Genomic DNA, 21652 nt, shown 5'->3' on the forward strand with positions numbered 1-21652 from the left:
TACGATTAGGAAGCCCAAATCTGAATACAATGACGACAAGAGTAAATTGTGTGATTATGAGGGACTCGATTAAATACTATAGAAAGGTATGTCATTAGATATGGGCAGACACATAATAATAATATAATATAAATAACATAGGAATTACATAATATGGTCCAGCCTTAGGAATGGATGTCTTCACCAATCCAATAACTGATTACATCGACGATCAATCAAATCAACAAGCTGTATAATATTGCAAAATTGTTCATTGTTACATTATGTCTGCACATTGTGTGGTCTCTTGAAATTACGCATAAAAAGAGAGTCATAGACAGAAAATACAAAAAAGAATTAAGTGTCTTTAATGATATAGGCTACATTTGTACATTTCTACAGCAGACTTTCAGCAAGACTAACTGCCAATTAGAAAAAAGACAGAAGGTTTCACCTGTAACAACTGAAACATTGGATAAGATGTCAAAGGCTGTGAAATTAAATACTTGATGTAAATATTCAGTTCAGTATTTTGTCCCGTTAAATAATAATAAAAACATTTAATAGTTTGAACAATCAATGTGAAATATAAATTACATTAAAGCACCATTTCAAGGATGAGGATATTAAAATAAATAATTGGCCTTTCCATTTCAAGACAGTACATTTTCATAGTAATGAAAGGCTATGCAGTCACACTGAACACTCCTGCCCGCTGATGTCAAATGGGTTCAACATACAGTACATCGTGACATGAAGGAAACGCTCGCGTGACTTCCACAATCTACAGCAAATAACTCTGCTAACATTTTTTATAAACACCTATAAATGTGGAACTGCATCAGCGACAACAAAACAACAGGAACTATTGCAGGTGATGCATAACTTATCCTTCTGTTCTTTCTGTTTGAAAAAGTAAAAACCGAATAAAAGGACAAAAGTGAGCTACTCTGTGAGAAAATTGTCACTTTTCTTGAGTAATATCTAAATGTTTCCAACTGGGAGAACTCCCATTACAAAGCCACTGTACTATCGATGTCTCCCACTCACTCACCCACTTAAGGACTCAAAAGAGCAGCTGTGAAAAGCTGCAGTTCATGTCACACATGTCTTCACCCAGTAGAGTTGTCCTTGAATATATATCGTTTGATTTTACTGTACATCGTTCATGCACAAGCCTTTCATTGATGCACTAATGACTAATGATCTTACTAAAATCTGCAGAGCAACAGTAGCACGATCGGCTACGACAACACACCGTACTTTGATCCCTCAAGACCTGCCTGCCAAATGCATGCACACACTCGTTCACGCACACGCACACACACACACAAAGTGAGAAAGGATCTTACTGTGAGTATAAAAAACGAGGGTGGACTGTTCCAACAGGTGCTTCAAAAAGTCACAAAAACATATCAAAGACTGAGGCACAAAGCTGCCTTTTTAAAACCAACCGATACAAGTACCAGCAACCGATGACGGCGCTCCTGTCTCTACTGCCATACGGTATAGAAAAAGTCATACAGCTATGTTACAGTAAGAGGGCTTTCAATGTTTACATGGCCTGTAAGTTCACAAATATATTTAATGCTTTGTTTTCTTTATGCATTTTTAATTTGGTATTCTCAGCAAATTGTAGTGGATATTTAATTTTCTTTAAAAATCATACAGTAGTTAAAACACGCTAATACGCCCGCTTTACATAAAACTCTGTACAAGCCATTCACACATTAACAGTCCATCAAAATAATGATTTAGAAAAGTGTCAATCAGTCAGCGGGCTTTAATTACTGGTAGACTATGAATTACAGTGTTTACAAAAACATCTTGTGGCAGATACTGTATAATCCCCGTTCCAAATGTATTGTGGGATCCAGTGACTCTGAGGGTAGAAATCAATCCGAGTACTGGAGATCTAAGTCCACTGTACCGTCCGTCACCACTAACCTCACCCTCTTGGGTTTTGTGGGACCCATAGAGTGAGACGACGTAACAGGTTGTCCATAGTGTTGTGCGCCTTGGTGTTCCCCAGGCGGGCACTGTTGCTGCATATCCTTCCTGCAATGTTCGTCCTGACCTTTGAGCCCTGAAAATCCACCCAAGGAAAAAGACGCTGGGTTGGACAGCTGGGGTCCACAGGGCTCGAGGACCAGTCGCCCTTGGGTGCCTGAAGGTTCCATCAGACAATGGTAGGTGTAATTTGTCGAGCCTAATCCTGGGTAACCCTCAGGCCCATCCCTGAGCCCCAGGGTCAATGAATGATCTCCACTGAAGTTCAGTACGTAAGGAGGACCTTGATAGCCGTAAGGGAAAGAGGCTGAGGAGGCTGAGGACTGACTCCTGTTTGCTGGTGCTGGCGTACCAGGAGGCGTACTGTGGGCCAAGTGGGGGTTGTTGTGCTGAGGCATGGGCGAAAGAGACGAGCCGAAGCTAAAATCAAAAGGGTCTTGCTGAGTGTAACATGGCTGGTGCTTGTCTGTGGTCGACGGAGTGGATTTCCTGTCTTCTGGTGAATAAGCATCAGACACTTTGCTAGGAAAGAAGAAAGGTCTTGGCAGCGCTGAAAGGTTTCTGTATGCCATGTTGGTTTCACCACTTTCATGTTTGTCAGATGGCATCTTACTTTTAATAAAAGACTGAGGTAAACAGGAGTTGGGTTTGCTGAAATGTGGGTTGGACCTGCTGGGGATGCTGGAGGAACCAAGATGGCCAACATCTTTTCCAAACCCTTGAACAGAAATGTTTCCTTTATGATGACCGTCTGTACCAACACCTAGTTTCTGACTCTGCTGGGTCTTCTCAATAGCACCTGATTTTGCACCGACAATTCTGGATGTGACGACCGGGCTGCCAGCAGCCATGGTGTCTTTACAAGGTGCACTATATAAGTTCTGACTCTGGTTGCCCCCCTGATACTTGAGCACCCTGTGAATAACCGTAGAGGTTTTCTCGTGGAATTTGAATGGATTGTCAGGTGGATTGGGATTTTTCACAGAGAAGAGTTGAGGAGGGAGGAATTTGTTGGACATTTGAGGTGGCGGGACGGATTTAGTCAAGCAACTCTGGGGCACTCCTCTGACTGTGTTTGGCTGACTACTTGGAAAAGGCTGGGATTTACTGGGAATGGTCATACGATGGAAGGGGCCCTGGGCTTTAAAGTTCGATTGGGCTTTTGATTGACTGGTGCTCGCCTTGACGTTGATGGGGGGTTGGGTTACAGTAACAGGAGCGTGAGCGTGAGGTGTAACAGACGATTGTGTTGCACCAAACACCCGAGGCTTGCTGACTGCAGGATAGGACTGATTTCTGAAGTCTTCTCTGGACAGCCTCATTCCTGGAATTTTACTTAAAATTCGATCCTTAGCGGTGAAGTCAGAGTTGCCGAGAGCTGAAAAACTGAAACTGGGGTTGGGTGGGTTTCTGCCTTTGGAGGTATCCTTCGCTTCACATTCCAGAGGAACAGCGTCGCTTTTGGAAGAAATCAGACCTGGAAAAAACTGCAGATCCTCACTGGTGAAGTTATTTCCTGGACTGGGAGGGCCAAGGTACGGCGTCTCAGTGGCCCATGTATCAGACGGGCTGTGAGAGAGGGGACTGCTGAAAGGATCTGTGGGTGGATCCAGTGAGCACAGATCTGACGGGGAAGATGGAAGTATGTTCTGTGGCTGATAATACCCCTCAAAGTTGAGACACTGAAAGTCCAGAATATCATCACAGCAGTTTGTGAAGTTGGGCTCACCGGAAAGCATGTTATCTGCAGTTGTGAATGGAGGAGACTGGGACGGGGGCTGGATGACAGAATTAGAAGCACTGGAACACGCTGTTGGCTTTTCCAACGTCTGAGATGAACACAAGCCCTCGGAGAGCCTGGAGAGACTGTTGTCAATTTGTTGGAGAGTGTGACTAAGACAAGTGGTGGGTGTTTCAACAGGCCCACACTTCCGTGGTCTCTCCATTTTGTGCCTCTGTTTCCTTCCTCCGCTGTTCATCTCTGGCCTTTCAGTGATTGCATCTGCAGCCGAGGATATCACTTCAGTTTTATTGTCGTTAAGAGGGGAAGACAGAGACAGCGGTGACAGAGACAAGGAAAATGGTGGCGGTTCTTTTTTCAGAAGGGCTGTGTTGCTGTTCTGTCTCTGCGAAGGGAACTCTTCTTTGAGCTTGCTAACATCAAAACATCCTTTCTTTTGTTTCCCTAAAATCTGACCCTTCACCTCTTTCTTAACGTTGGGCTCTACTTTCAGTTCAGTTTGTATGAGCCCCTCTTTGCTGTCCACCTCCCAAATGTCCTCCATCTTTCTGCGTAATTTAATGACTGGTAACAGAAAACCATTTGAATCCAATTCAGGCTGCAGTTGTGACTCAGTTTCAAACAAGCAGCAATTCTTTACAAAACGATCCTCAATTTTTGTTTCTTGCCCTACAGCTGACGTATCACTGTCATTTTTACCACTCTTGATTTTTTCTGGCAGCAGTTTGACTCCATCTAGAATTTCCTTATCAAGCTTCTCTTTAATTTCTACTTTGGGCGTTTCACTGGGAACACATATACTTTCAACATGTTCAGAGTCTTTGTCTGATTTTGCGTCTGCGGGAGCAGTTGTGGTCTTTCTTTCACTCAGCCTCTCGCCTCTTCTTTTCAAACGATGCAATCTGCTCTTTGACTTCTTACTAGCGTGCACATGTGCCTGAGCTGCCTCCATCTCCATGTTTAAAATGGATACAGAATCCATGATGGCTTTAAAAGGGTCGCATGTCACCAACTCGTCTCCCTTTTCCGTTTTTAATGCCATATTTTTCATTCCTGCACTTTGCATCTCCCACACTCTCCCTCTCCTCCTCTTAAAACGAATCTTTAAATCGATGCCCGGCTTTGTGTCCTCCAAATCACTTTCCTGGAGTAACGTTTCCACCTCATCTTTCTTTTGAGATTTATTTGGAGTTGGATTTTTACCACACTGCTCTTGGATTTTAGCAGGACGCTCAGCCTGTTTGTCTTCTGCAAGCTTATCACACTCTGCTGCCTGAGCCTCGTCGGTGTCATCCTCATCTGGCCTCTCCAATTTACACATTTGAACTTCCCTCAATGATTGGCTTCGCTGAACTTCATTAGGTCGGGTACGAAGCACTCGCTTTAAAGAGTTTTGTTTTATGATCCTTTGGGGGTTTAACCTCTGGACTTCTGTTCTCCTATTTCTAACTTTAACATGTCTTATCACTTTGCTACTCTCCCTTGAACATGTGACAATGCCCTGCCCCAGCTCTGAAGATGAATTTAGCTCAGTGGCTTCTTTAGAGGCTTGATCTGAAGCAGGATTCAAACCTTGTTCAGACTCTATTGCCGCAGAACTGCGAAATGTACGTTTCTTCAGAGGTATGTTGGACTGTATGTGTGCCTGTGGATTGGTATCTGGATGCAGATTAGTCGTAGCTTTTGCTGAAATTGGTGACTTATGAGGTAGTGGGTTGAGGCAGGTGGCCGGTGGGACATTATGCCTCTGTGGTGACTGAAGCTCACGCGACTCAGTCTGCACTGTAAATGGGACTTCTTTGCTCAAGTGTCCCTTGGTGCTTTGCTTAGCTTCTGCTTTTGTTTTCGCTGCTCTAGGCCTCATCGTTCGTCGTCTTATAATCCTCCCCTGCATTGAACAATAGTAGCTGCCTCCATTTATTTCTGCTTCTTCCTCCTCAGCACTTTGCAGTTCTTTAGAGGTCAAGGTAGAAAACCCTCTTCCTACAATATCTCCGTGTAATCTCTTATCTATTAAGGGTCTATCTTTTCTTAAAATATCAGATAGCAGAACCTTCGCCTGCTTTATGACAACATCATCTTCATGCCTCGTTACTGGCTGTTTCCTCACACTCGTAGCCATTTGTTCTGGTAATTTAACAACTCCCTCCTCCACTTTATTTTTAACACACTCTATGTTATTCTGTCCTCTAGCTTTTTCACTGGGCACTACTTTACATTCTGACTCTTTCACTTCTTCCTGGGTCTTGCTAGTTTTACGTTCCACAATTGCAGATGCAGCATTTCTCTTTTCTTTCTGCCCTTCAATTTTGCTTTTTACAATCTCCTGCTGCTCCTTCTGTATATCATCTTTTTCCTCTGACACTGGTTGTATTTCGATGACCTTATCTTTCCCCCCTTTCTCGCTGTGGGATAAATCACCTATAGAGTCGCTTGCTTGTAGCTTCCCTAAATTTTCTTTATCGATGGCCTTGAAAAACATTTCCCTCACCCCTCTGTTGCCTTCAGCTGTGGAGATCTCTGAACTTCCTGCCTGCCGCTGCTGAGATCGGGACATTCTTTTTTCTGACTGTACAGTCAGGGGCGCTGGTCTGGGACACTGGCTCGGCCTGGCCCTTCCTCTTAACGTTACTCCTTTACTAACTTCAGGGGGCTTTTCTGCTTCTACACTTAGTGGCACTGATAACCTTGTTAGGCTGACTGTAAGGTATTGCTTCAGTGATACTGGTGGATTGTCTCCAGCTTTCTTCGTTCCATCAGTGACTTCTAGCATGGACGACGCTCTGGTGGTCCTGTGCGCCCTTGGCTCAGCAGCTGGCTTAGGAGCCGGGTTGATGATGCAGGATTCAATGCTGCTGCAGTTGTTGCTTTGACTCTCTGTGTTTGCTTTTTCAACCTTGTCTTGTTTTATTGCACTGCAGGTGTTGTCATTTTGGACAGGGTGAATAACCGTTGTAGTGTTGGTTGTGTTACTGGACCCTGTTTGATGCGTGAGCGTAGTTTGACCCATGCTTCTTGTTCTCGAGGAGAACCTCTGGGGAACAGCCGGGCTATCCACCACTTTGACAGATTTCCCATTAAGGCCTGCGCTGCTGGCTGCAGGTCCACTTTTCTGACGAACTGACATGGAGGAATTTAGAGTGAAAGGCTTCAAGTTTACCTCACTGCTGTTATTTTCTTCACCAGTCAAATTCAGTTCACTCAGCCTGTTATCTTTTGGCTTCACTTCCTCCAGTTGTTGAAGCAAAGCCCTTTCTTTGCTTTTTGGATCCTTACACTTGAGCAAGAAATCCACTGAGTGACGCCGTACTCTGATTGTAAGGTCCCTCTGAGCAAATTGGGACAAAAGTGTCCAACACTGTTTAGAGGAGTTCAATGGGTGCTTTCCTGACCGTCTGTGCTTATCTCGTCTCCACTTCTTTGTCTGACCAAATTTTCTGTTCTTCAGTGCATTTCTCCTCATCTGCTGGGTGAAGGAATTCCTTGAGGGGATGGCTATGAAGGAAAGACAACAACAAAGAAGCAGTTTAACTTGAAGCATCTCTTGCAAATGTGTATGTTTAAGCAGTGCATTAAAATCATGTTCATTAAACAATGAAATTTCTACAGTATTCAATGATCAAAAAACTCTAATAAAGTGTTGCAGGAATGAATCCTAAAATCTGGAAATGAGTTAGCATTTTTTCACTGTGGCGGTTCCCTCGCCACAGAGCTTATTTTCTGCAATAATCCAAAACCCAACGGAAAAAAATGACATTGGCTTTATGTTTAGGGAACCAGGGTGATGCCAACTTCCTGTTTGGCCTATAGAAATATGTCATCCCTGCAGCACTCTTGACACTAACAACTTCTGTTTGATAAAAATAAATACCTAGCCATAGGTATGATTTGAGTGACAGAACCCAGAACCCCAGCAAAGATGCGACTTTGGAAAAAAAATGTGATTTAACTGACCAATTTATTAAATTGTTCTCATTAATTTTCTATCTAGTGAGCTATTTACTGCACAGCAGATGCCAAGATAGCCTGTGGTACTAGCAACGCATGTGATGATCGGAAAGGTGTGGGACAAAAGTGTTCAGGGTGTAGAAAGACGACACGTACTGTGAATTATAATGAGCCGGTTTTAGCATATTTTCTTTTTACAAGGAAGCAACCAATTATATCTATTGGCCCAAAACATATCACAGAAACAGTGGGACATATTACAAATGGTACGATTCTCACATATTTTGTGTCGCAGTGACATAAGAGCATACAGACACCCAATGTGAGTAAAAAAACAAGAGAAAACATAACAGAAACTTTCAATTATCAATTCATATACAACCTAAAGTGGCATTACAACTCCTTGCAAACTTACAGTATGTGGAGTTTGTAGCAAAGGGAATGCTGCTTCTTGCAAATAAAATGTCCAACAACCACGGGGACAGGTCTCATGCTTGAAAAGATCCACGCAATTGCTCCTCAAAAGATGCAGGGATCGCTTGCAACTAAGATGGGCTAAACCAAATCTCTTTGTATGTGGTCTCAATCGTTAATGTTTAGTGTGTTCCCTGTTTGTTTCCAAGGGAGATGTCATCAAACTATTTTATATCCTTCATGGTTACTTGGTGGTACATGGTTTTGTTTTGCTATGGTTATACACATGCTACCTATAGTGCTGAAGTTTTCTGTTGTCTTAACCAAACTAATAAAAACAAAAGAAAACAGAGGTGCTTCAGGATTATTTAACAATTAAGTAAGATATGTAAGTAAACATGTTTGAGGATTCCATGTTACATTGATTCATTATGTCATGAAGAAGCAACACAATGTGCAGAATATATTTCAAACGTGTTTTAACAGGCTGTGGATGACTACATCCAAAGTAATTACAGAGCTGTTCATCCCTCCCTATTTCCAAAACAATACATTTGGAAAAACTGAACAGCAATGTCTCTTTACAGAAATCATGACCCAGTTACTCAAGATAATCCACAGACCTTGTTGTGAGCAGTTTCATGTAGGAACTATTTTTCTTTCTACCGAACCACACCTGTCAACCGTATCACCGCGCATGGTCGAGAGGCTTGTGAAAGGACGAGATGAAACATTAATGGCATCCTCCTCGACTGAGCTGTAACGTTAGCAAGCTCAGTGGTTCTAGGTGAGCTAGCAGTATATAGTATAGATGCACGCTTCCTTCTGCGCGGTGATACTTTTGGCGGTTGTAGTTCCGTAGAGAGAAACTAGTTTCTATATGAAACTGCTCACAACAAGAGCTGTGGATTATCTTGAGTAACCGGGTCATAATTTCTGGAAAGAGACATTGCTGTTGAGTTTTTCAAATGTATTTTTTTGGCGCTTTGAGCACCACAAGCCAAGTGCCATCAAGTTCCATTATACTAGAGAGAAGGCAGACAACTATACAGTCGATATCTCCAAAACTCGGCTACTCACACCAAAACAATCTAGATTGATTAAAAGCACTACAGGTAATTTTTCAACATGAATTCTATCATTATTGACATAGAAAAAACCTGCCGTTTTGCAACGTTACTATCATCATAGCATTGCAATTTTAGTATGTGAAAAAATTATTAAAGCTGCCCTATAATTGTTTGCACACTGTCTCCATAGAAAATCAGTCAGGTGACATTTTTGGAAACAAACACAACAAAGTCAAAATAGAAAAACATTTGTACTATTAATTCCAAATCATAGTTAAAGTGTAACTTCACCCCCCGGTCTCAGCCTTACTCCATGGGGCAGGTTTATGCTCGCCGTAGTGTCCCTGCCGCGAGTGTGCGCAAGACAAAAATTACATCATCACGTATTGTACGTAAAGCACAAAGGCTCGGCAAGTTGTTGCAGCATTTGGTCGTGAACCTCTGAATTTGTATAACTAGGTGCCCGCTGTGCACGTGGGGGCTTTTCAGACATGTCACAGTAAGATAAAAGAAAATAACTTAAATTAAAAAGTAAAATAATGAATTAGAAAGACGACCAATTCGTTTTTAAATGCTTTAAAAGCAGGAGATCTCTATTTTGCCAGCCGAATAAAGTTGTTTACAGGATAATAAATCTTTTAACCTTCGTTTCATTCCAACACATTTAATACTTAAGACTCCTTTCTTTACAGGGATCGTATAAAGGCGATAAAGTATGTCCATGAATATGAGATATGAGTTTACAGTTAATTAAAATTCCTCCCCGGCACTGAGGAGTTTGGTTTATGCCCTTTTGCCGGTAACACTCGTTGACTTCTTGCTTCTTCACAGAATATTTTGTTTATGTTGTTTATATGCCTGCTGGCATTTCGGAGAATACTGCAACTAACAACGCATTGAGCATAAACGCCTTTGTGCATGCACATATTGCACGCATCATCTGTGGAGGCCCGCGCCACGGTGCCTCGCACCAGTATAAACAAAGCGTTTCGTGACATAGATTAGTCCCAACAGGTCAACTCTGTCAGGATTGGCCTTGCAAGATAAGGGCTGATTTAAAACAGTAGTTGGCGTGTTGAGCCATTTTCAACCCATGAAATGCCTATATTTATAAATTTAAAAAATGTCAATATCAACACTAGCATTGATGTGTTTCATCACAGTTCAGTCATATCATTTAATTTACAGCTCAATAAACATGTTCAAGTGTGCAGAACCTCCTAAATATTCTTAGATCTGCAAACAGAGGTCACTTAACAATCATTTTGATAATGTGAGTTATGGGTCTCATAAGGTAATAAAGCAGGCAAGTGCTGAAATTTGACTCTTACTAAGATATATTCAACATATAATAAATAGCTGGTTTTAAAACTGGAATTCCAGCCAGGTTTGTACAAATATTGAGCAGAGTGGACCTTAATGAATGAGAAGTGTTGGTTGTCCTTAAGGCTTTCAATTTGATGGTGAATTTAACAATCACTGAAGTGATGAGCAGACTGTCAGGCTTTTAGTATTATAAGCTGTTATTCTTGACATATTGCTGTATAATTGCATTGTACAGCTATTATTCCTGTTAGTTGGTTTCGAGCCACTTCTGTGGTGCTAAGAGGCTTTTAGGAAGCCAGCGATGCTAATTTTCTGTTTGAATTAGCTGACTGACAATATGTATTATGTCACTTTCATTTTAATAGTACTTAAAATGTTAATTTGAGATCATTTAAGCAGTTACCTTTAAAGATACCTGAGTGTATTCCTGGTATTGTCGGCCTCGCAGGAAAGTGACCCTTCTCTCTGTGATGACGAAGATATCTCTCTCTCAGGCGGTACTTTTGCCCCACGGGGTCCTTTGTTTCTTCACATTCAGGCTGCTTCCCTCTGTGTTTGAAGTGACCCTCTCCGTTCCTAAAGAACAGTTAAAATTACAAAATGAAATTCAAGTTAAAAAGTGTACAAGTATTTTTTTTTTTATATCAGATAAACAAAACCTTCAGTTTTCCGCAAAAACCAAGCAACAATAAAGACAATGTCTGATCAAATGATGGACACACCTCTCACAGGTGCAGCATTCACACATTTCATTGCCTTCCCCAAAAAAGCTGGCACCATAGTAACACGTGATCTCCTCCCCAGGTGAGATGGGTCGAATCGCTTCAACACATGCGATATTCTTCTCCCCGGGGACGAACTGGGCGGGTGAACAGGGGAAAGAAAAAAACAGCAAAAGACAAAGACAAAGGTTGGTTGGCCCACGGGATACATTAAAACAGAGCAGATAGAAAACAGAAGGAAAGCGTACTAATACACCAAAAATACAATTTTAAATATGTAATATTATTATTAGATTATGCAAATAGGCTGTAAGCATCTGTCAGAGTAAAACATCAATGATTTCGATTTGTCAAATCTCTTTAGTGCACGTGATAAATAAATATAGCTGTTTACCTTGCAGTTTGGTTTGCAGTCTTCAACACAGAAGGACAAACAAAGAGAAAAACACAGAGACAAAAGATTTCAAGTTATTAATTCAATCCCAGCAATGAGTAAAGGACTCGATATTTTGTTGATGAGCTACTGAATTAATTTAGCAAAAGGTTCAAAGGCTAAGATGATTAACTCTCAAACATTATTAAAAGATCTTGTCAGAGATTGCCCTCTGAGTGGACGGAAGAATTAACTCAAATTTCACGGGACCTCTCATGCACATTACAATTCAGTTCAAACACTAGGCTGACACGAGGTCTGTGAAGTGCAAACTGATTGTGTTTTCCTGTAATGACTTCTAAGGTTGACAAAATGTTCATGTAATAAAATTATGAATTTAAAAATAAAACTTTCACTTGGTCTATAAAATGTCAATAAGTAGTGAAAAATGTCACGATTTCCCACAGCTCAAGTTGACTCAATTAAATGTTTTGTTTTATTAGACAGTCCAAAACCTAAAAATATTAAATTCATTATAGGAGACTATGAAAAAATGTGAACACTTTCTGTTTATCAAATTGTTGTTGACAAATTTTCTGTTGATCAACAAATGAATTAATCAATAATTCCTTTCAGCTCTACACTGAGCCGCTGATTTGTGACAATATTTATGATGCAGATACAGTCGTGGCTACAAAAAACATTCACCACTACCCTTGAATTAATGCACATTTTCTCTGTGGTGCAAAATTAGTTTATGATAAATCTGTGTTTTAGGTTTAAACTACACAAAACAATTGTTGCTACTACTAATATGTACGAATTCATAAAAAAAAATTCATCATAAAATAAAAGCAAATTGGTGAACTGCACAAGTCTTGATTACATAAAGACAAGTTAGTTTGATGATGTAAGATAATGGCATACACATTTGAATAATTTTAGAAAATTTTCTTTTCTGGAATTTAAAACTTAAATTTCATAATTCAGTAAATTCAGTTTGAGAAATAAAAGTAATTTGCTGAGATATTAAACAAAAGCAGAACATACTGTACAAAATAGGTTGCTCATACTGAGAGGTGTAATGCTCATGAAACACGCAGACATTAAGCATCCAAGGACAAAAGGACAATTTGTCAAAGATGCAATAACTAAACAAGATGGTAGTATTTAATGTTTAGTCGGGATTATGATTAATGCAGGAACACAAGAACAGAATCACTTGTTATAGGATCAACAAATTCCTCTTTCCCAATGAGTATGCAGTGCTTACATGACATATAAAGTAGTTTTGACTATAAAATTGCAAAAATATTTAGATATACAACTGATTTCACATGAATAATATGCATTTTGTGAGAAAAGTATCATGATTGAAACTATAGGCCTTTCAGTATGTATTGTCAGCAATTAAACATTATTAGAAAACAAATTACTTAATAGTTGTGTAGTAATAAAAGACCTGCCAATCAGTTTGAGAGTGATGGCAGCTTCAAATCTTGTGTTTTGAATGTTGATATTTGGTTTTCAACCTTTGGTTGCCATTTGGATCACAGACGGTAAGTACTGTATTGTCATTTTTTTTTACATTCAAAGCTTCAATTGATGTTTTCGTATGAAGCTTTGAATGTCTGTTGTCATATTTTATGACATCACCCTTCAAAGAATAAAAGAAAAAAAGGTGTTTTGTTATCGTGGTTATATAACCATGTGGTTATATTAGATTCCACCAATGGAATCTAATTCTACAAATAGCATAATACTAATAATATTAGAGTAGCCTGATCTTTATCTGCAACTGTGCACAAATACTGGGTAAACAGAAAGCAGTTTGAATAGACATGCAAAAAAAATAAAAATCTCCATAGCATTAAAATGTTGATTTAGAATTCTAATGTCAACGTTATGAATGAAGCTTCGAACTATTCGGCACCCTACAGACTGTGCCTTTAAAAATGTAATCCTGGCAGGTGAAAATGTTCTTCTGATGAAAATCACGGGCAAGTGCTCCAATTATATATAAAAATGTTGAATTGGTAAATCTATGTTTGCGTGTATGCTGGGAAAGAATGAGTCATGAATGTAAACAAACTCACCATGGTTAATAAAAGCTGCAGGCCCGAGCCACAGCTGAGTGCAGCGCTTGCGTGTGGAATACATCACACTGAAGTCATTGACTCCTGCCCTCAGCACAGCACCATCAGCGGGGCTCAGCTCTGCTATGCAGCCCAGCAGGACCTCCACTCGCTCTCCTGCAAACCTGCGGAGCAACAATGCAAGCTTCTCATATCTACAATTTAAAAAGAAACACAGTCCAGGAAATGCAGCAGCTATTGTTCAGCTATATGCTGCCTTGACAAAATTCAATGTGTGAGTGATTACCATTGCCTCGTGGAGGTTATCTTTGCTCCATTGGTCTCTGAGGAGTATCTGTCACAGGACTCTATCTTGACACCGCTATCCAACAGGAAGGCACCGAGGTAGCGATACACCTGCAGACATCATAGATGGTTTCGATCGTGTTCTCACAGTCAAGTCACAAATTTAGGAATCAATGGTTGTTTTCTATGAACCTAACACAGAAACTAAAAGAGGGATACTTCCAAACACAAATGTTATAATACAAATTTTAATGCATCTTGTCTAATTTAATTAGTGATTATTTTTAAATGATTTGTAAGCCTAAACATCATCTTACATGTTGTCTCAGCAGTTCCTGTCGATGGCTTCCCAAAGCATCAAAGTAGTCACCAGCCGGTTCGCCCACTGTCAGCGCCTCGAACGTAGCATTGAAGTCATGCGTACGCTGAAAGCGCAACAGGGTCTCTTTGAGGTTACCCCAACGCCGGATCGCTGGTGGGGGACTAAAGAGGAGAGAAAAGCAAATGACGGCATATAAGAAGAGCAGAAACAATCACAGGACAAATTATAATCACAGTCCGTGTTAGTCTAAGGCGTGTCTTGTGAGTGTTGCTAAAATAACATAGAGTATATATTAATTGATGTGCTTGGAGAACATAAGATCACAAAAACACCAAAATCAGTCACCAGTTAAACTTACAACGGAGTAGGGCTAAATGATAATCACAATTATGTTGTTGAGATAATGATCACTAATTATTTGTGCATCTTTCCCAGTACAATTAGTTTACTTGTATTTAAGTATTCTAATTTAACAACTTTCATACTGTATTTAATAAACTTATAAATAAAAGCTGCTTCAAATAAACACATCTTTTAATAAAAATGACTAATAATCCATTATCATCATTAATATCATCAAATAGTAGATTTTTCCCTCCAGTAACATCCCACTTGCAGGTAGCCGGCAGCCACGATGCATTGGAGGCAGAATGTGTCAATAATCACGGCATGATCAAAACTTATATGATTGGTCAGACAGCTTATACTGTATGTGAATAGGGAGCGCTTAGATGAGCATCTTCTCCATTTACCCAGATGTCAAAGTTTGAAAAGCTATTACACTAAGTGTACTCCAGAGCTGAAACGAGAGGTCAATTAATTGATTTGTCGATCAACAGAAAAATAAAAGGCAACTTCTTTGATAATCGAGTAATCGTTTCAGTCATTTTTCAAGCAGAAACAGTTAAACAATTACAATGGTCGAACAAACCAAGACAATTGAAGGTGTGAAGTTTGGCTCTGTGTAGTTGTGATGGGACATTTTTTGGACCATATTGATGATTTGGAGTTGACAGTGTGCAGGAACTGTGTTGAACTGCAGATCTGTCTTTTGAACAGACACAGGACAGTAAACCGCTGCTATTTGATTCCACACACTATAATTTTCTGATTAAAGACATGTTTAATTTATGTGTCTGTATATAGACACCTTAACAACAGGTCAGGGTATCATGACATGCTCATGCATGGCCCAGTAAAAACGAAAAACAACAAATAGTCAGGATAGAAAAAAAACAATAATAATAATGTTTTAATGTGGCAAATGGAGTTTTGGTCGTACAAAACAAGACATTTGAAGATGTCAAGTTTGGCTCCGCGTAGTTGCTTTGGACATTTTTTGACCATATTGATGATTTGGAGTGGACAGTGTACGGGAACTGTGTTGAACTGCAGATCTGTCTTTTGAACAGACCGCTGCTATTTGATATTAAAGACATGTTTAATTTATGTGTCTGTGTAAAGACACCTTAAGAAGGGGTCAGGGTATCATGACATGCTCATACATGGCCCAGTAAACAAAAAAACAACAAATAGTCAGGATAGAAAAAAAATAAAATAATAATACTGTTTTGATGTGGCAACCCAAAAGAAATAATTAATTGTATGTATACACTGATGTGCTCAGATGTTAAATTAGCCTCTAGGATTTGTGACATTATTTTGAATTGAACATGTCTTTTGAGTGTCAGCTTACCTGATGTTCATTTTGTGGGTGCTGAAGCCCAGAAGAGGGTCCAGCACCAAACCGGTGGCCAGGTCATCTGTCTCACACAGCTCCTTCACACTCATTCTAGTGCATCCGTCCATTGCCTCCCACCATCAGCATGCTGCAGTCACAAAGGGGGTCAAAGTAACTGCTATGACGACAACAACAACAACAACAACAACAACAACAACAACCATAAAGAGTTGTGCACATCTCATCACAATCCAGTCGTTCAAAATGACATAACATTAGCATAACATTAGCTCCTTGCTCACTTGCATCAAACAGGATCACAACAAACAGTCATGCAATGGACTGTTTATCTGTATTATATATGTCAAAGTAACTGCTATGACAACAACAACAACAATCATCTAAGAGTTGTGCACATCCATCCAGTCGTGCAAAATGACATAACATTAGCATAGCATTAGCTCCTTGCTCACTTGGCTCACAACCCATGTCATGCAATCAACTGTTTAACTGTATTATATATGTCAAAGTAACTGCTATGACAACAACAAAAACAACAATCATCTAAGAGTTGTGCACATCTCAGCACAATCCAGTCATGCAAAATGACATAACATTAGCTCCCTTGCTCACTTGTCTCCAGCAGGCTCACAATATGTCATGCAATAAGGTGTTAATCTGTATTATACATGCTGTGTTTGCAATACCTAGTAAATGAAGCTACGTGCAGGTTAGGAATGTGATTGAGTGCAGATTAGCATAACATTAGCTGTTGCTCACTTGCCTTTAAGCAGGCTCACAACAAACAGTCATGCAATCAACTGTTTATCTGTATTATATATGTCAAAGTAACTGCTATGACAACAACAACAACAATCATCTAAGAGTTGTGCAAAATGACATTACATTAGCATAACATTAGCTCCTTGCTCACTTGTCTCCAGCAGGCTCACAATATGTCATGCAATAAGGTGTTTATCTATACTGTACATGCTGTGTTTGCAATGTGAAATGGTGCAGCTGCGTGCAGGTTAGGAATGTGATTGAGTGCAGATTAGCATAACATTAGCTGTCGCTCACTTGCATGGCTCACAACAAACACTCATGCAACTCAAGTGTTTATCTGTGTTACACATGCTATGTTTGCAATACCAAGTATATGAAGCTACGTGCAGGTTAGGAATGTGGACCGAGCTGCAGATTAGCTCCCATAGCACGTTAGCTTAGCATGGAAATATGCGGGTTATCAGCTGAGGAAGCTAACGTGATGGTAGCACTAGCAGCTAAACATGAAGCTGCCGAGCTGTGAAGCAAATGTGCTCCAAACTGTGATGCATAAACATACCTGGGAGTCTTGTGTAGGCAACGAAAGTCTCGTCAGACAGACAGGTTTATCGCAGAGATGCCTGGTTGCTATAGAGCAGAGGAAAGTTAGCCTAGCAACAACAACCACAGCTAGCTCGCTGTGCTAGCCCGGACAGCTAGCCGCGTATGAAAAATGGAGTCTCCCTCGTCACTTCAGGAATTTGTTGGTTTAGTTGACGACAGTTAATCCCACAAATTGAATTTACAAAAGGGCAGAAACACACAACCGTAAACTAGCTTTAAAGGTGGAGATGTTATGTAGCTTAGCTAACTAGCTTTTTCTGCAACAACGCTTCGTCTCTTAGTAGCAAAAGTTGATGGGCAACGTTCGGTGCAACCAAACTATCGTTTAGCCACGCCCACAAGAGACGTGATTCGCTCAGGTCAAGGTCAATTTTACAAATGAGCTCTGTGATTGGTCAGGGGTGTTTTTGTGGGCGGGGCCATTTGGGTTACTGTTGATACAGTGCACAGAGCAGAGGTGAATATTTACCTCCAGTGATATGTACCTTTCTCACACTTCACACACTAAAGAGGAGGGGTATACCACACTGGACTCACATATTATACAACACAGATATGAAGTGTCTTGAAAGCCTTTTTGTTAGTCGAATGAGAAAGTAGTTCACTCATTGCTCAACATCTTCTAGGAAAATAACAAAAAAAACATTTATGAATAAAAAATGCCAACAAAATTATTAAATTCATTATAAAAAAATTCTTCTTTTCTTGTGTTTTTGAAAAAAAAAAACATTTTCCAACAATAATGTTAAGTATTTAAAGATATGATCAATGACAGATCTGCAAAGTATGTCTCACTTTCCACTACATCCCCCAAAATAACACTAGTTGATGCTGTCTGTATACCATGTGTCATGGCATGGCATATTGGAATCGGGTTGTAAATGATATATATAAATTGGAAGAAGGTCTGGAAGCTTCCTCTTAAATACAGAGTAGTGAATGAGGTTAAAAGGAGGTGTCCTTCAAAATGATTCATAAATATTAATACTCTGCCATTCACTATTCAATTCAATTCAATTTGCTTTATTGGCATGACTGTCAGGTGAACAATATTGCCAAAGCGTCATTTCAATAATAAATTAAAATAAAAAAACAAACAAAATAAAAACAAAAACATATATATACATATATACAATTCATTAAGAAAATTACAATATATTGATATTTAAAAAGAACATGCAGGTAAATGGAAGAAAACAATAAAGAAGTAATTCATGTTTGTTGTGTCAATAAAACAAACAAACAAATAAAAAACAATTAATAACAATATATTGCAATATCAAAGGATAAATGTAAAAAAAAATAAAAAAAACATGAAGTAGAGGAGTAAATAAACGGCAGAGTGTGAGTTACATCTATTATGTGTTTTTGTTGTGGTTGTCTCTTAGGCTGTGACATGCACTGACGTATCCTGCAGCTTCTATGGCGATGACACTATTTTCTCCAAGTAGATGTTGTATTTTATTTTGGTCAAAGAGGGAATCAAAATTTACGAGTTTACATTTAATTATTGTAAATAATTCTTTCCTAATTTCTTCATATGTGCTATATTTTGGCAGGAAATGTTACTGCACTACATGCACTACATGCAGACATTTAAAAAAGATATAAAGACGAACTTCTCTTTCTGTGATGAGTATTCAGAAACAGTTTTACACATATTTTTGCAGAGACCTTTGCAGATCTGTCATTGATCATATCTTGAAATATTTAACATTATTGTGGGAAAATGTGGTATTTGTTTTATTTATTTTTTTAAACACAAGAAAAGAAGAAACATATTTTTTTATTGAATTTAATAATTATGCTGGCATTTTTTATTCATAAATGTTTTTTATTGTGGGAAAATGTGTTTTTTGTTTTTTCAAAAACACAAGAAAAGAAGCAATGAGTGAACTACTTTCTTATTCGACTAACAAAAGGCTATCACGACACTTCATATCTGTGTTGTATAATATTTTAGTCTAGTCTGATATGCCCCTGCTCTTTAGTTATTTGTATTATCCCCTGCATACTGAATCTGTATTATGCTCTTTTGTTTAATTAAAACAAAAGAGCATAGAGCCAGTACAGTGGCCTCTCTTTGTCTGCTGCAAAGCATCTAACATAATCACTTACACAAACAGATAACCAGTATAGAGTAGAGATGCTGTCACCCGGAGCACTACCACAACCTGCCTGCTACTAGAAACATATTTACCATCTGTAATGTCAAGATGTCTAAGGATGAGATTGTTAAGAACAGTTATTATTTGCATAAATGTGTAATTAGGTTACTCAATATCTTATCTTCGGTGAGGTACAGTTTAATTTTGAATGGACAATTTATAACAATTTACAGACTGTAATTAAGAATGAGCCTTAATAATAAGCCAGTTGTAATGAGGAATGCAACATGCATAGCTGAAACCAGTATTTTGTTTTTGGCCATAAAAATTGCTCACAAATGATGGATTAGAAATGCATCATTTTATGCATTTCTCAACTTCATCATAGTGTAAAATACAAGTCTGTTTACTGTGTTTGCAGACCCATAGCATTTACATAAATGACAGACTGAGTTGTTGTCTAGTATTAGTAGGCTATATTTATTAAATGGCATGTCAATCAATTTGAAAGTGATGTTCCAATCTTCTGGTCCGAGTTTGGGGTTTTATTTACATTTGGATCAATGATTGTGTGTTTAAAGGTTCAAAGTTAACGTTCAAAGACCACGTTATCTTTCCGTTTGAAATGTGCATATCTTTGATGCCTGATGCACACCTTCCTTCCTTCCTTCCTTGAATAACAAATTAACCTTTGGAATCCAGGCTGTCAAAGTCCAGGTCGATAGACCTTGACTCCTGTTTGAAAACAGACATAAAAATGGTTTCTTTAAAGAATTAGCTTTAATATGTAGCTATGTATTTACCTAAGAGACATTGTTTTGCATTACTGCCCTGAAGCCTGTCAACAGTTTCAGGATCTGTTCTTTCCTACATTTTTGCGAATCTATTTTAAGATGTACATTCATTTTACAATGAAACTATTCAAATTGCTCCACCTCCGAGGAACATTTTTACCCAGAGCTGCCAAGTAGGGAGAAGTTGGAAAAATGGAATTTCCCCAACAACTCGTCTTGAGTGTTGAAATGTATTGGAAACCAAGAAGCCCAACTGGAAAACAACCCAGAGTGGTGCTACTGCATATTTTAAAAGGCATTTAAGCTCCCACAGACAACAATCGGCAAGTGAAAAGCAAACCTCACTCTGTCATCACAAAGGCTCAACTGAGGTATTTCATGTGGCTGAGGTCACCCATCACAGATTATGGTCCAGTTTTACACAGTTATCAATGAGTCTATCCTCCACCTCCTCAGTGCAGAAGGTAATTCATTGCACCTTTCACTAGTAGGAAGTATTTTTACCTGTTCAAATATTTATATAGTCTGTTCACACAACCTAAGCTCACATGTACAGATTTTAATTTTGTTTCTCCTGTGAGAACACTGCACACACAAGACTTGGTGTTGCTGTCTGGTGAAGACTTGTCTGATTCATAAATCAACAAGAAGATTTACGAGCTGGCAGGAGGTGACTTCACTGTAGAGAAAGTCAGGCTGCACCGTCATAAATCTGCAGGAACATCACAAAGAACATGTAAATGTTGCAGGAACAGGATGTTTCCCTCCAGCAGGTGTGTCATCACAAACTGCTGCTGTTTGATGTTTTCTATGTATTTGTTACTGCTAGTGCTTTCTTTCACTATACATACTCATACATAAATATACTACAGTATATGCACTGTATTGTATTACATGCTTATGAACAAGATCTTTTTCATCCTATTTCCATTTGTAATTTTCAAACTTTATTTTGTCATATTAACATACTTAAACATAAACTTTATTAGATTTGTCATATACATACAGGTACATACATGAAATTTGACGTCTGCATTTAACTTATCCTTAGGAGCAGTGGGCTGCTGTAAAGTGCACAGGGAGAAACTTTAATTTACCTTGCGGTTAAATGACAACCCGCTACAGCTGCCCCATAACACATTAAACAGATTCAGAATTTTGCTTTTGACGGCCTGCATGAAATAAAAGATTTTCCAGAGAATTTCTGGCTGTATTTCAGTTTAAAGCAAAAATCTGTGATCTGATTTAGAGTATCTTACATGTTTTAATGCAGCTGCTTTGGTTCATTGTCTCTGAGACTTTCTTATAAGCATTCGCAGCATGTTTCACACTTTACAAGATAAGAAAAGGGGAAAAGATAAAAAACTGCAAGGACAGACACAGAGAAGGAAGCA

The 21652-nt window shown here is 39.1% G+C and overlaps 1 protein-coding gene across 2 annotated transcripts; it reads right to left on the reverse strand.

Annotated features, from left to right (window-relative positions):
• Positions 1-324: 324 nt before the first annotated feature.
• On the reverse strand, positions 325-17677 carry kmt5c (lysine methyltransferase 5C). 2 transcript variants are annotated; one of them, XM_037793233.1, is made up of 9 exons: positions 17313-17677; positions 15983-16115; positions 14282-14447; positions 13966-14075; positions 13680-13843; positions 11605-11624; positions 11211-11347; positions 10904-11064; positions 325-7225 (listed from the first exon to the last, which is right to left on the reverse strand). In XM_037793233.1, exons 2-9 carry the CDS (start codon positions 16093-16095, stop codon positions 1875-1877), a joined length of 6222 nt encoding a protein of 2073 aa, XP_037649161.1. In that variant the 5' UTR covers positions 16096-16115; positions 17313-17677; the 3' UTR covers positions 325-1874. The 2 variants fall into 2 exon arrangements, with proteins under 2 accessions (XP_037649161.1, XP_037649159.1); XM_037793231.1 differs by having other exon boundaries at positions 10892-11064.
• Positions 17678-21652: the final 3975 nt, after the last annotated feature.

Source organism: Sebastes umbrosus, chromosome 14, assembly GCF_015220745.1.
Source record: "Sebastes umbrosus isolate fSebUmb1 chromosome 14, fSebUmb1.pri, whole genome shotgun sequence".
In the NCBI taxonomy this organism is placed as follows: Eukaryota; Metazoa; Chordata; class Actinopteri; order Perciformes; family Sebastidae; genus Sebastes; species Sebastes umbrosus.